This window comes from Octopus sinensis, linkage group LG4 (assembly GCF_006345805.1).
Source record: "Octopus sinensis linkage group LG4, ASM634580v1, whole genome shotgun sequence".
Taxonomy (NCBI): Eukaryota; Metazoa; Mollusca; class Cephalopoda; order Octopoda; family Octopodidae; genus Octopus; species Octopus sinensis.
The window spans coordinates 118,395,560-118,408,059 of NC_043000.1; the positions used below are offsets into that span (position 1 = coordinate 118,395,560).

The 12,500-nt window shown below is 36.6% G+C and overlaps 1 protein-coding gene across 2 annotated transcripts in view; it reads left to right on the forward strand.

Annotated features, from left to right (window-relative positions):
* Positions 1 to 12,500, forward strand: part of LOC115210570 (solute carrier organic anion transporter family member 4A1-like) — a 69,917-nt gene that overhangs the window by 42,584 nt on the left and 14,833 nt on the right. For both annotated transcript variants that reach the window (XM_036502405.1, XM_036502406.1), the window contains 5 exons: positions 1 to 146; positions 1,323 to 1,419; positions 4,543 to 4,661; positions 9,633 to 9,890; positions 11,188 to 11,386. The exon at positions 1 to 146 is cut by the window's left edge and continues 19 nt beyond it. In XM_036502405.1, coding sequence (XP_036358298.1) covers positions 1 to 146; positions 1,323 to 1,419; positions 4,543 to 4,661; positions 9,633 to 9,890; positions 11,188 to 11,386 — 819 coding nt within the window. The remainder of the gene's footprint in view (positions 147 to 1,322; positions 1,420 to 4,542; positions 4,662 to 9,632; positions 9,891 to 11,187; positions 11,387 to 12,500) is intronic.

The following is a 12,500-nucleotide window of genomic DNA, read 5'->3' on the forward strand; positions in this document are numbered from 1 at the left end:
AGCATCTGATACAAGCACATCAAACCTCCTTTACGTGTTTCTCTTAGGCCGGCTTATCCATGGTATAGGATGTTCTATTTTACATACGCTGGGAATTTCTTGTGTTGATGATTGCGTTGATCCCAAAAATGCACCGATGTATATGGGTAAGTGAAATCAAATTGAATGTAATCGAATCTACAAATGCAAATACATACACACATGCATACACACACACATACACACACACAGATAGATATATTAATGAGAGTTTCTGAGATATCCGGCTGGATACTGCTTTCAGCGACGCTGGTTGAAAGACCCTAAACGAAGATATGCCCGGTTGAATATGCAACTGATGATAGGTTTAGGTTGTAACCATAAAAATATTCTGCATGACAAACTGTAAAATAAAAGGAACTAAATTTTGAGGATGCGCTAGTCTCTATCATTATAATTATTGTGTGCGTATATATATATATAAGAATTTTTTGCATAATGAGATGAAAAACCAAGGCTGTGTAAATAGTAGAACATTTATAGATAGAATGCCTTACAGCTGTTTCCAGTATATTTATTAATTATATCACTTCATCGGATACGGTGTGAGAGGATGGTTAAGTAATAGTAGGTTTAGATAGGATACAAAATAGAGAGTGAGGTGGAGGAAAGAAAATAGATGTGGTATATGTAGGGATATTGAATTTGTAGATCATTATTTAAAATTGGTCATTCCAAGTATAGAGTTTATATACGATGTAAGATTCCAATATCTTATGAGTAACTATTACTTAACCATCCTCTCACACAGTCTCCGATGAAGGGATATAATTAATACATATCCTGGAAACAGCTGTAAGACCTTCTATCTATAAATGTTCTAATAAATACACTGCCTTGGTTTTTTTATCTCATTACGCAAAAAATTCTTATATACACACGCTGATATATCACCAACGTTGAATCCCTTGTTCGCAAAATCACCGAACCTAGAACATAACTATGGTCTGTCTATACCACTTATTCAGCATTACCTGGCATCTTTGGGTCTCAATGACACCATTACTGCTTATAACCTGTATATATAAAATTGCAAAAAAAAAAAGACGAATGAATTTATCTGACAACCGAATAATAGAAAATCGTTTCCTTTACTTTTACAATTGCAAATAAATCTACTTTTCTCGAACTGTTTTTTAATAAATAAATCTGTAATAATAATAATAATAATAATAATAATAATAATAATAATAAAAATAATAATACTAATAATAATAATTGTAATAATAATAATGATAATTTTGTTGGCATTAATTTGAATTATAATCAATTTTCTTCCGTAGGTATCATGCTCTGCTTTGGAACATTAGGTCCAGCGTTTGGTTTTCTCATTGGAGGTGAATTCTTGAAGATCTTCGTCAATGTAAATTCCTCCGACATGTATGTAAAATGAATCAGCCCTTCTAGAATCAAAAAGAAGGGCTTTCTTCAGAACATAAACGTTGCGTAAATAATTTTTTTGACAACATTGATTTTCTCCATTGCAACCTTACCAGTAAACCTAGAGATAATGGTCTGCTTGTTAAGCCTATCCTTTAAACAGTTCTTTTGAAGTTAGACAGCTGATCCTCGTTTAATTGGATAAGAAAAAACAAACCTTATACATGAATGATCAGAGTTGTCAAAGATTACATATGTTTCCAAGTTTCCGGGTGTTTATAAATAAAGTGTTCTGTAGGATTATCTTAATTGGAAGTTTCGTAGGAAGAGATATAATAGGTGATATAAGAATAAAGCTTTCCGAATTATCCTTTGCTTCGTCTCGCTCGCAGTCTTTAAAAGGCTATGTATATTTATGGGTGTACATGTAGGCGTAGGAGTGGCTGTGTGATAAGTAGCTTGCTTACCAACCACATGGTTCCGGGTTCAGTCCCACTGAATGGCAACTTGGTCAAGTGTCTTCTACTATAGCCTCGGGCCGACCAAAGCCTTGTGAGTGAATTTGGTAGACGGAAACTGAAAGAAGCCCGTCGTATATATGTAAATATATATATATGTATGTGTGTCTATTTTTGACAACCGATGCTGGTGTGTTTACATCCCCGAAACTTAGCGATTCGGCAAACGAGCCCGATAGAATAAGTACTAGGCTTACAACGAATAAGTCGATTTGCTCGACTAAAGGCGGTGCTCCAGCATGGCCACAGTCAAATGACTGAAACAAGTAAAAGAGTAAAAGAGTATATATATGCATTTATATGAGAATACGTGTATCTATGTATATATACATCTATATACATATACATGATTATATGTGTATATATATATGTATATTTATTCTATATGTGGCTTAGAAACCAGCTAATAACAACTCACAACGTTAACTCGTCAAACAAAATTAATACGCATCTACACAAAACCAATTTTTTCAGTGATTTACATTATTGTTTTTACCTTATTTACGTATTTCTATCAATCTATAAAAAAAAAATTGTAGTCTGTTCTCTTAGCTATTCCTGCTACACTAACGACAACATGAATTTCTTCCATCATTTTTTTCTGTTAAAATATTTAAGAAAAATCATATTAATGTATGTTGTCTGTTGAAATTCTGTTGCAGCTGAAAATTGCGCTATATTTAAACTGATGTAATGATTGCATTGTTCATGGAGCCGCTTGAAACGGTCGTGCTGTATTACTACTTGAAATCCTGTTACTTATTTTGATATATATATATATATATATATATATATATATGCATACGCAAATACAACTCTAAACTTATGCAATTAATTTACATGCCATTATCTATAAACTAAAGTCAGTGACTGTATACGTCTATTTGTTTTATGCTTGGGAACATACTAAAAAGATACTCAGGTATATATATACACACACACACACGTGCACGCACAGGCACACGCACACACACACACGTGCACGCACAGGCACACGCACACAAAACGTTGATTTTACTTAAACAATTGTCAAAAGTTTCGTCGCTCCATATGTAATCTGGTCACTGACGAGATCCCATTTGACAGCAAATAATAAATGTCTCTTACATAAACAGTAATCCCTCGACTATCGCGGGTGTTATGTTCCAAAACCCCCCGCGATAGGTGAAAATCTGCGAAGTAGAAACAGTACTGTACTGTATATTTTTTTATTATTATTTCTATAATTTTTATATATTTATTATATCATAAAAGCAAAAGGCGTATGAGTGGCTGTGTGGTAAGCAGCTTGCTTAGTAACCACATGGTTCCTGGTTCAGTCCCACTACGTGGCACCTTGGGCAAGTGTTTTCTACTATAGCCTCGGGCAGACCAAAGTCTTGTAAGTGGATTTGGTAGACAGAAACTGAAAGAAGCCCGTCGTATACATGTATATATAATATATATATATATATATATATAATATAATATATATAATATATATATATATATATATATGTGTGTGTGTGTGTGTGTTTGTGTGTGTGTGTATGCGTGTTTGTCCCCCCAACATCGCTTGACAACCGATGCTGGTGTGTTTACGTACCCGTAACTTAGCGGTTCGGCAAAAGAGAACGATAGAATAAGTACTAGGCTTACAAAGAATAAGTCGATTTGCTCGACTAAAGGCGGTGCTCCAGCATGGCCGCAGTCAAATGACTGAAACAACTAAACGAGTAAAAGAGTAACACCACAGAGGAATCGACGTAAAGTTCAATGATATACCGCGATAGGTGAACCGCGATATGGCGAGAGATTACTGTATGTATACACACAGATACACACATACAGATGAACAGATAGATAGATACATACATACATACATACATACATACATACATACATATTATTTTATTCTTTTATTTGTTTCAGTCATTTGACTGCGGCCATGCTGGGGCATCGTCTTTAGTCGAGCAAATTGACTCCAGGACTTATTCTTTGTAAGCCTAGTACTTATTCTATCGGTCTCTCTTGCCGAACCGCTAAGTGACAGGGACGTAAACACAACAGCATCGATTGTCAAGCGATGTTGGGAGGACAAACACAGACACACAAACACATACACACACATACATATATATATATATCGACGGGCTTCTTTCAGTTTCCGTCAACCACCAAATCCACTCACAAGGCTTTGGTCGGCCCGAGGCTATAGTAGAAGACACTTGCGCAGTGTGACTGAACCCGAAACCACGTGGTTGGTAAGCAAGCTACTTACCACACACAGCCACTACACACATTACTCACACAAAACTTCCATTCGTACACTTTCTTAATACCATCCTACTTTTGTTCCTAGTTGCGTAACAATACTTATCTTCATGTATTTAAATAAACGCCATTAAATATCTAATCCACTGATATTTATTACTAAAAACATCTTTACATTGCCATTAATAGCTTGCAATTAAAGCCGCGAGTGGATCATATTTGCGAACTATAATGAGAATTTATACATAGCATTTATGTGTTTGGATTCGCGATTTTTGAGCCGTTAGTGGAATGTTTATTGCATAATATTTACACATTATTAAACATGGTAAATTTTTGCTTCTTCTGTCAGATTATTTTCAGAAGAAGACCCCCAGTGGATTGGTGCTTGGTGGCTCTCATTTTTAGTGTCAGCGGTCATTGCGTTATTAATCGTGCCGTTGATGTTGGCATACAAGAAGGAGCTGCCAAGTAAGCAATTACGTTTATTATTATTATTATTAATGTTTTTTTTTGTTTTGTTTGTTTGTGTTTTTTTAACCCTTTCATTGTGGGTGTTTGTGCGCCCGCTGTTGTGTGCGTGTATGGGTTCGCTCGTGTGTGTGTGTGTGTGTGTGTGTATGTGTATATATATGCTCGCTCGTGTGTATGTGTGTATGTATTGTGTTCACTCGTGTCTGTATGTTTGCTAGCGCGTGTGTGTGTGTGTCCGCGCGTTCGCTCGTGTGTATGTGTGTGTGTGGGTGTTTTCTAGCGCGTGTGTGCGCGTATGGGTTCGCTCGTGTGTGTGTGTGTGTGTATGTGTATATATATGCTCGCTCGTGTGTATGTGTGTGTGTATGTTTGCTAGCGTGTGTGTGTGTGCGCGCGTTCGCTCGTGTGTGTGTGTGTGTATGTGTATATATATGCTCGCTCGTGTGTATGTGTGTGTGTATTGTGTTCACTCGTGTGTGTGTGTGTGTGTGTGTGTTTGCTAGCGTGTGTGTTTGCTAGCGTGTGTGTGTGCGCGCGTTCGCTCGTGTGTATGTGTGTGTGTGGGTGTTTGCTAGCGCGTGTGTGCGCGTATGGGTTCGCTCGTGTGTATATGTTCGCTCGTGTGTATGTGTGTATGTGTTCACACGTGTGTGTGTGAGTGTATGTTTGCTAGTGTGTGTGTGTGTGTATATGTTCGCTCGTGTGCCTGTGTATGTGCTCACTCATGTCTGTGTGTGTGTATGTTTGCTCACGCGTGTGTATATGTGTTCGCTCGTGGTGTGTGTGTGTGTGTGTGTGTGTGCATGCGTGGGTGTACATGTGTGTGTATGTTTCTGTTTACGCTTGCATGTTTGCATGTGTATGCTTTGCGTGTTTGAGTATGTGAGTTTGTTTGCATGTATGTGTGTATGCGCGTATGGCTGTGTGTTTGTGTTTATGTGTATGTGTGTGTGTGTTTGCTTTCGCGTGTGTGTGCATGTGCTCACGTTTGTATAAATGTGTGAATATGTGTGTGAGTTCGTGTTTGTGTGTATGTGTGGATTTGTGTATGCGTATGCGTGTGGCCATGAATGCATGTTTGTTCGTGTTTATGTGTGTGTGCGTGTGTGGGGGTTGGTGGGTGTGGCTGGATCAGTTTCGGGTGTTCATTGCGTCTACGAAGAATAAATTTCGCTGATGTAACAATAAACATTATTAAAATCCTTGAAATAATAATACAAATTGAAGAGAATTAAAGATATTTCAAACATGTTTTTCAATAAGATATAAAGTTAGATCAATTGTTGTATGATTTATGAATTATCTGTCACGTATTCGTTCCAGCTGCACGAACAATTTTGAGGCAAAGATTGTCACCAAATGATAAGAATTAAATTAAATGTGAAACATAGCGCCATTGTTATTAAATAACAAAAATTCAGGTTTTGTTAGAATATCTTACAAAGGATTAAATAAGTTTTCTCTGATTAAACATAACTTTATACTTAATAATCGGTAAATATACTAGTAATGAAGGCGCGTAGCATGGAGGTTTGGGTGTTGTACTCACGATTGTAAGATCTTGGGTTCGAATGCCGGACCGGACGATGCGTTGTATTAATGAGCAAAATACTTCATTTCAAATTGTCTTGCGACGGATTTGCATCCCCTACAGCGATGATCTTGGTTGTGATCTTAGTCACCTGTACGTGATAGAAACCGATTACCTGCGCTTATGAGCCCCAGAGCTCAAGACAGTGATGTCCAAAGGTTGATGATGTCACTGGTTATGCGTATCATTCTTCAGTGTTCTCACTACTCAATATACTTTAAAATAGTAATAATTTTGATTAAGTAAATTCAGAGAACGTTTAAAAATTTAATTAGCGAAACTACGGAGTCCAGTAGCATGTGAAACAATTTATTTTACTACAGAATAGCAAATGAACTTTGCAAATAAAATCACCTCATGTATTGTATGAAATAAGAACAAACTTAATATTCATTGTTGCAAAAACCGTCTGCTTTTATGCAAGACGTGCGGACAAAATTTGATAGTTTTCAAAAAAAAGGGAAAAGGGAAAAGAAAATATAATATCCCATCCAAAAATGAAAGTGTTTTAAAAAATCAAAAATTCTCAACTAGATTATGGCTGAGAGATAATGGTTTCATCGAAGTACCCGCGTTTATCTTCTACTCTGGCCTCAAAATGAAGTCGAAGAAATACTGTGACAACCACTTCTGGCACTTTCCGGAAGTATGGCAAGGAGCTGAATTCTGCTGCCACACAGCAGCAAACCACTTCAGCCCCAGGGATTGACCACAGTTTCCAGTAGTTTCACATAACCTTTTGAATTGAGCCTAAGGCCCTGTTCAGATATGTAGGGACGTATTTCGGAGTGCGGACGCAGTCATATCACCAGCTGCTTATGGCTCCGGAGTCCCTGTTGCAACTGTACATGTCACGTCTTACAGTCTTTACAGTGTTCACAGAGCATTGGACAGGCTATCAGGATGTCGACATTTTGACACCCGGCACGAATTATCATGACACAGCTAGCCCTTTTCCGATATTCAGCAAGCTTTCAATCCTTCATGTCAGTCAACTTATTCTCAACTACAACCATAATCTTTATACCCTCCAACGTTGTTAGCTATTTACCAATGCATCAAGATATTTCTTAAAAAGCAGGAAACCTAAAAATCGTCAAATTTAGGCCGAAAACCCTGTTTTGTATACAAAGAACTTTTGAAATATCGTATTTTGGAAAAATGCAGTGGCTTTTATATACCTGTGGCTAACCGAATGAAGTAGATTAATTGGATATGGGACTAAGGGGTTAGTGCTTGTATTTCATAACTGACATTGTACTATACCCTTACTCAGGACATTTAACTATTACTGAATCATTCCAACAATCATGTAAATAAGTGCTATTGTATCAATACATTTTAGTTCTGTTAGGAGAGAATTGCATATGCAATAGGTGTTCCGTTAGTTTGCAGTGCTAAGTTCAAGTCTCACTTTTGGCCTTGATCAAATCAGGGATCAGTGTATCAAATTTATTCTGATTAAAACTGCATGTGATGGCTGATGGGACAACGATACAGTAACGGTTAAATGCGCCAACAGTCATTACAAAGGGTTCAACGAGGAATTCTTTCATTATTCTTTCCAATGTAATTTTACAGTAGAAGTCCTCGCGATGAAAGTTTTCTAGTTATATTTTCATTAAAGTTTTGTTGAATGTATACATAAAAAACTAATTTCAGTGAAAACCAATTTTGGATCCTTCGCTTTGACCGGCAGATTTTTAAAATAATTTCTTTGTAACTAAACACTTTTAAACTTCGTATACTGGTAGAATGTGTTTATAAAACATATTTTTCTCTTGGCTTTCTTGAGAAAATTCTGTAGTTTGTAAGCTAATTTGTTGACAGTGACAAATTCATATGACACCGCAAATAATTGTTGTTGACACACTACGGCAGAAATTGTATTCACCTCAATAGGCGTCATTGATTGGATGAAATTGCTGAAATGCAAGAAATTAAACAACAAACAGCTTACAAACTACAGAATTTTCTCAAGAAAGCCAAGAGAAAAAGATGTTTTATGTAACACACTACCAGTATACGAAGTTTAAAAGTGTTTAGTTACAAAGAAATTATTTTAAAAATCTGCCGGTCAAAGTGAAAAGATCCCCAATTTTGCATCAGAATAAAGAATATTTAAACGTTTTTTTATTAAACCTGAGCGAAATAAAATAGAAAGGCATAGAAGAAAATTTTAAATAAGTAGAGTAAGATATTTCGAGAAATGCTGGTGAACATTCAATGAAGCCTAGGGGTAGATTTGTTTCTATCAAGAGAACAGCTGTTCAGTTTATTAAAACAGGGGTAAACGGGAGGTTCTATAACTATGGTGCGTCCTTCTTATATAGATACTAGACAAAATCTGTTCAATATTTTATGGTCACATGATTAATATTTGATTTGAATTCTTGAATTGAAGCAGTTTTTCGAGAACGTTTTTTAGTTTTATCTTGCCTACCACAAAAGTAAAATTATCTTGATATAATGAAGAATGAACTGGTCTCATACTTAGTAAATGATGTAACTTAGTTCTGGTATTATAGAGGATGAGTATTTTGCAAATGATTCTAAAAGATCGCTAATTTTATAATTTAGAGAGAATCTGGTGATGTAAATATAGTGCGGGTAATTTTGAAGAGATATTTTCATTTGACTTGGTGTTGATAGTTTAAAGTATACTCTTTTGGAATTGATGAATGAGTTTATGGTTAGATCTTCGTGTAGAAGTCTTTGAAGACTTTATCATATTAGATGACGGTTCTAGAAAGTAGGACTACGTATTTGTGCATATACGTAACAGAAGAGTTCAGAACAGGGTTACCCGCATAAAAGTGAAGGTGCTTAAAGGTGATGTGCATGTACCTTGTTAATATAAATGTACTTTAATATCTATTTTGCATCATGTTGTGAACAGTACTTGAAATACATAATTTGAAATGATGTAACAACCAAATCTGCGAAAAGCTGATGTCTGAAGGCACCCAAATAATAAATAAATGCGCCCTTTTAAAGCCTAGCCAGGCTCGTGGGCCCGGTTTCCCGGTTTCAATGGCGTCTGTGTTCCCCAGCTGGACGGGACGCCAGTCCATCACAGCGTTACTCATTTTTGTTAGCTGAGTGGACTGGAGCAACGTGAACTGAAGTGTTTTGCTCAAGAGCACAACGCGTCGCCCGGTCCAGGAATCGAAACCACAATCTTACGATCATGATGCTGACACCCTAACCACTAATCCACGCGCCTCCACAGAAGGCACCCAAGGTATACGATTAAAATGAAAAAATACATAAAAGACCTTGATAATAGATACAGCCGTCTAACGGGCTTTCGCAATTTTCGTCATTCCAATTTTAGATGCAAAGCTTTATGTTTGTTGAATATTTTTCTTTGTCAGTTTCCAAAAAGATAGAAGATAGCTGCTCAGAGGTTCACCAAAATACTTCCCAGAAGCGGTTGGCTCAGTTTGGTTTTGGATCCAAAGTAAAAGATCTCCCAGTCACAGCATACCTTCTCTTGTGGAATCCGAGTTTTTTATTTGTGACTCTAACGTTTACTACCGAGGCAGCCTTATTACATGGTGTGACAACGTTTTTACCAAAATATCTAGAAAGCCAGTATCAGCGGACACCATCGCAAGCCTCTTTGCTCACAGGTACAAAATATTAATTCTGTTTACAAGGAAACTCATTGATCTCTATTTAGAACATAATTCGATCAAGATCTCCGAAGATCTATGAAACTTTGTTCTTTTCTTTTAAAAATTGTGTTTGAAATAACTGATATAGACAGATTTCCCTCTATAGATAATCATTTGCTAATGATAATTAAGTACACGGAGAACGTGTAACAATGCAAATAGCTAATCTAAACAAAAATACATGAAGCATATAATTTGCTAATCCAATCGCAATGTTAAAATTTAAAAGCCATGTAAACCGATTAGTGATTCTCAACAAATTTAACAGTGCGTCAATTATAGCTTCAAAAATATAATGAGACACAGATACACAAAGTTTTTGTTTCCTTAAAAAAGTGTCTGATTGTCAAAAGATAATGCTAGAAACCTTAATTTCTGCGATCTGGCAGAGTCGTTAGCACGCCGGGCAAAATGCGTAGCCGTATTTCATCTGCCGTTACGCTCTGAGTTCAAATTCCGCCGAGGTCGACTTTGCCTTTCATCCTTTCGGGGTCGATTGAATAAGTACCAGTTACGCACTAATGTCGATGTGATCGACTTAATCCCTTTGTCTGTCCTTGTTTGTCCCCTCTATGTTTAGCCCCTTGTGGGTAGTAAAGAAATAAGAAACCATAATTTACATTTAACTGTTTATGAATTTTTTCTTAAGTATTAAGGAAAATTCAATCGTTATAATAACATGAAACGAGATTTTAAATTATCTCATATGTAGTCCCTTGGTTTGTATTACACATCTCACAGACTAACAAAATGATTTTATAGTGAATAACCATTTGTTAAAATGCCATTTCAATAAATGTAATATTTATATTAGTTTGTGATTAGGGCGGCCGACTGGCAGAATCGTTAGCATGCCGGGGCAAAATCCTTAGCAGTATTTCGTCCGTCTTTACATTCTGATTTCGAATTCCACCGAGGCTGACTTTGCCTTTCATCCTTTCGGGGTCGATAAATTAAGTACCAGTTACGCACTGGGTCGATATAATCGACTTAATCCGTTTGTCTATCCTTGTTTGTCCTCTCTGTGTTTAGCCCCTTGTGGGTAGTAAAGAAATAAGTATTTCGTCCGCCTTTACATTCTGAGTTCGAATTCCACCGAGGCTGACTTTCTCTTTCATTATTTCGGGAGTCGATGAAAATAAGTACCAGTTGAACACTGGGGTCAATGTAATCGACTTACTCCCTTGTGTCAAAATTTTGGACCAGTATTAGTTTATGAATACATGTAATTTTTCCTAATATTTTTCTGTAGGAATTATCGCAGTTCCTGGTGGCGCTGGAGGCCAACTGCTAGGAGGATACATTTGTAAAAGATTTGGTTTAAAAATAAACCAAATGACCCGGTTGGCTATTGTATGTTTTGTTGTTTCATTGACGACTTGGAGCGTTGTTTGGATAAAATGCGATGGAAGTGTTTTGGCGGATATTACAGAGAAACATGATAACAGAAGGTAAGTTTTTTTTTCTAGTACCGAAGACATGGATTTTCGGTTAATTTTCCTGTTTCTACTTATTCGTTTTTAATTAAACCCTTACAAACGTTTATATCACAACCATTGCAATACCTTTGTTTTTTTTTATTAGTGATACAGATTAATTTCATTTTTCTTCATTCTGTTAAGATTAGATTTCCTTTATATTGCTTCATTATGGGTAAAAATGAATATTAAATACTTGGGATATACAGGGTTAATTTAATAAATCACTTTTGGTCTACAGGCGGGTTTAAATATCTTTAAAAAAATAACCCTCAATAAAAGAGTGACTTAGAACAAGTAATTCGCTCCCGAGGAATGGAGGAAGTGTCATTAAATGTTTCTTTTCTCTTAACACAAGTTCATTTCGCTCTTGTCTCCAATATCATTGTTATATTTAAGGCGGCGAGCTGGCAGAATCGTTAGCGTACCGGCTAAGATGCTTAGAAGCATTTCGTCCGTCTTTACGTTCTGAGTTCAAATTCCGCTGAGGTCGACTTTGCTTTTCATCATTTTGGAAGTCGATAAATTAAGTACCAGTTGAGACCAGGGTCGATGTAATTGATATGACCCCTCCCCGATCTTGCTGGCCTTGTGCTAAAGTTTGAAATCATTATCATTTATCATTAAGGCGGCGTGTTGGCAGAATCGCTAATACGCCAGGCAAAATGTTAAGTGACATTCCGTCTGTCTTCGTGTTCGAAGTTGAAATTCAGCCGAGGTCGATTTTTGCCTTTCATTTTTCCGGGGTCAATCAAAAAAGTACCAGTTAAACACTAGGGTAGATTTAATCGACGTGACCCTCCCTCACCACCGGTCATGTGCTAAAATTTGAAACTAATATCATTACCTCTGTTTTAGCAAAGGCGGAGCTATTGCTTTCTGTGGTGTTTGTTGGTTTGTCCGTAGACAAAATATCTCAAGAACCGCTGAGTGGATCCGGATGAAACTTTCAGGAATATTTGGCCTCGTAACTAGCACGAACTTATTAGATTTTGTGATCGATCAAGTACCGGACAAGGATTCGGGATTATTTTTCCTGTTTTTTTTTTTTTTACTTAATGTTTGGGAGCGGTCTGGTTCATTTTTG